This window comes from Solanum tuberosum, unplaced genomic scaffold, assembly GCF_000226075.1.
Source record: "Solanum tuberosum cultivar DM 1-3 516 R44 unplaced genomic scaffold, SolTub_3.0 scf00065, whole genome shotgun sequence".
NCBI lineage: Eukaryota > Viridiplantae > Streptophyta > Magnoliopsida > Solanales > Solanaceae > Solanum > Solanum tuberosum.
In genome coordinates, this window is record NW_006238992.1 from 52,293 (window position 1) to 55,697 (window position 3,405).

The 3,405-nt window shown below is 32.2% G+C and overlaps 1 protein-coding gene across 1 annotated transcript; it reads left to right on the plus strand.

Annotated features, from left to right (window-relative positions):
* The first annotated feature begins 972 nt into the window (after positions 1-972).
* LOC102602582 (zinc finger CCCH domain-containing protein 39-like) lies at positions 973-2,844 on the plus strand. The gene is made up of 2 exons (XM_006345287.1): positions 973-1,705; positions 2,693-2,844. Exons 1-2 carry the CDS (start codon positions 973-975, stop codon positions 2,842-2,844), a joined length of 885 nt encoding a protein of 294 aa, XP_006345349.1.
* The last annotated feature ends 561 nt before the right edge of the window (positions 2,845-3,405 follow it).

The window sequence follows — 3,405 nt, forward strand, 5'->3', positions numbered from 1 at the left end:
AATAGTAAACAAACACAAAAGCGAACAAATAACCGTGTGGATTATTGCAACCCAAAGTTTATCAAGCTGTAAAGAAGGATGAATCTAAAGTTAAGAAAAATAAATCAGTCCAAGGAAATGTATATGAAAAATATTTTTCCTCACCGGATATCAAAGAACAATTTATTTAAAGTTAAGAAAAAGAAAGAAGTCAAATAATTTCTCTTTAAAAGGGAAAGTTTCATGCTTGGGCTAGTGTGGTGTATATTTTCACGCTTCCAAGAAGAATATATAATATTTATTTCAAAAAGTGTCGAAGAGAGGAGAATTTTGAAAGATGATGAAGAAGGCAGAATAATGGGAGAGAGAGAAAGAAATATTGAAAATTAATAAATCGTTATTTTTTTTACAATAGTTTCATTGTTTTAGTCATGACTTTTCATTTGTTTGTTATTAGATGTGAGTCACGACTCACTTTTATTTTTTTATTATCTCAAGCATGTTATTTTGGGTAAAATATGAATAAGGCCATAACTCTGAGAGAACAAATTGTTCTTTCTTTGTTTCTATGCACTCTTGTTTAAAAATCATCATTACAACTCTACTTTGAAAAGTCTTTTTTAAGCTGATAGTCTTCTGTAAACAACCTCTATACCCCTCAAAGAAAATGTAAAGGTTTGTGTATGTCCTATCATTTCCAGAAAATACTTATAATATTACACTAGGTATTTTGTTGTTGTTTACGAATGTATGTTTTAGTCATCAATGTTTACCTTTACAGTATTTTGTTATGTCAATAGTATCTCTATTTTTCTGTCATGTGTTAGTTATTATTGATTTTACTTATTCTCCTTTTTCCTAATTGTCAATGATTTATATTTTATTTCTTTCTCTATTTTCTATTAAAAGTTTGAATCCTCATTTACTTTTTTTTAGAGACAAGAAATAATAGAATCAGATTTCATTTAAACAATCAACATAAGAAAAAGGAATATGAGTTTTTTCGATCAACCACCTTCTCCTCTACACTTTATGCCAATGCCATTTGCCGGTGGTGGTGCTGGAGGTGTTTGGCCTAATTCTCCAATGAACCATGATATTTTTGAGTCCTATTGTCAGTTTGAGCATGCACCTTCTTTCAAGAGAATGACGGATTCCAATAGCAACTTGCCAAATTCTGCAACATTCCCAGCTATTAAATCCAGAATGAACTCACCAAATCTTCAAGAAAGCAAAGGGACAAGTCATATATTTTATAAAACCCGCATGTGTGCTATGTTCTTGAAAGAAACTTTCAAGAATGGGGAAAATTGTACATTTGCTCATGGTGTTGAAGATTTGCGGAACCCTCCTCCAAATTGGCAGGATCTAATATGTGTAAAGGATAGGGAGTTGAATGAGGATCAAGAAAAATTGCATAGGATGAAAATTTGCAAGATATTTTATGATGGAGAGGAGTGTCCTTATGGATATAAGTGCAAATTTCTTCATGAACGTCCTTCAAAAATTAACACCAACATGGCAAGGGATAGGGAGATTTCTGCAATATGTATCAAAACTACAAGGAACATAAGTGATCCTAGTATGATTGAGACTAGTAGGCATGAAAATGATATTGTCCGTATTGAGATACCTATATACTGTAAAACAAAGATATGTATCAAGTGGGAGACAACAGGTCAATGCCCTTTCCATGATCGTTGTCACTTTGCTCATGGAAAATCAGGTAAGCTAATTCTTTTAAACTCTCACATTTTCTATCTTGTATAATTCATTTACATATTTATTTTAAGAAAATAAGGGCGAATATTACTAGGTATTGATTGAGATCCTAGAGACAATGTTTATTGTTATGCAGGTTGTTTGTTTAAGATGCAATAGTTCAAATTAGAACAAGAATGTTGCATAAAATTAGATAGAGAGAGTGTCTTCATATAATTTATCTTATGTATAGTAGTTATATTAGAAAAGAAAAAACAACATCTAAAATCTTTTTGTACCCAGCTCGAGAGAAGCAATCGGCTTGGGATGATGTCATTGGTTCTTTTCTTCTCTTTCCCTCTCGGGAGCTTCCTCCTCCGGATGGGAAGTATAGATAGAAAGGCAGAAAAGGAGGCGTCGGCTCTGAAATGATGGAATCTCACTTCTGTTTACTCAGACGCCTCTTTCTTATCGAAGACTCTGGCAAAAATAGTTATTCGACAGTTGTATTCATTCATTAAACATGAAAATCTTGATAAGTTTGGATTATGCCCATATAGTATTCCAAAAATGGGTTGTGTTACAATGTCCTTCGGTTTATGTTTTGCGCATTCACAACTATTTATTGTTCTCCAATATGACTATCTTATTTTTTGTAACAATACGTTAGATATGTAGTTTTGTTGTTTGTTCATATCTAACATTTAAAATAAGTAACAATGTAAAGCTTACAACATCAGGCCTACATCTGGGTTTATATAGGTCTAACATTAAAGTAACTTTCCCGTCGTCTATGTAAATGATGGGCTTCATGAGCTACATATCTCTTAAATCTTAATTTTTTTCCATTTGACTTTCTATAGTAAAATATGAGATCTATTGACTTTATTTGTGATCGCTTACTTGGAGTCATATTCAAAATTTTCTATTTATGTCGAATCTTATAAGCTCTTTCCTATAGGTTTTTTGTTTGTCTTCTTATTTTTCTAATATTGGTTGTTTCTTTTAGCAGAGCTGCAAGAGCCTATGTTGACGAATTTTGTCCCTACTACTCCAAGTCCCTTCTCTGTTTCGCTTGGTTCAAACACAATGGTCAATGCATCGGTAAAAGAAGAAAAAGGGGGAAAAAATCCTGAAGTTGAAACCATCGAAGAAGATCGCTGACATTTATGGAGATTGAGTTGATGGTTATGTTCCACCCCATCTCTTATTTAGCAATACCGAGAGCTGAATTTTCAGTTTACAATTTTGAATCCCCATTACATAAATGGGCGTATCCCTACAAGGATCATGCATAAACTAATATGGAGATCATATTCATGTCGTTTCATTCAATAGTTAGTTTGTTATACATTTCTTTACATTATGTGTAAACTGTTGGCTTTTGAAATTTGAAACTGCACTTTTTTTGTTTTAACGTAATATCTATCAGAATTCCATAGAGAGAAGCATAGAAACATCATAACTTTATTTTACTTTATCAAAAAGGATTATCATTATTTTATTGGAAAAGGGTAAAAAATACCCAGAAATGGTTCATAAATACCCTCCTTTCACCTATGGGTCCAAAAATATCCTTAATGTTTGTTTCTTGGATCAAACATACCCCTCAAACTAACAGAATTTGAGTCAAGTTTTGACTCTTTAAAAAGAGCCACGTGGCATTTTTGATTGGTCACATGTTTTAATTTCAAATTAATTATATAGAAACCCACCCAATTTTTA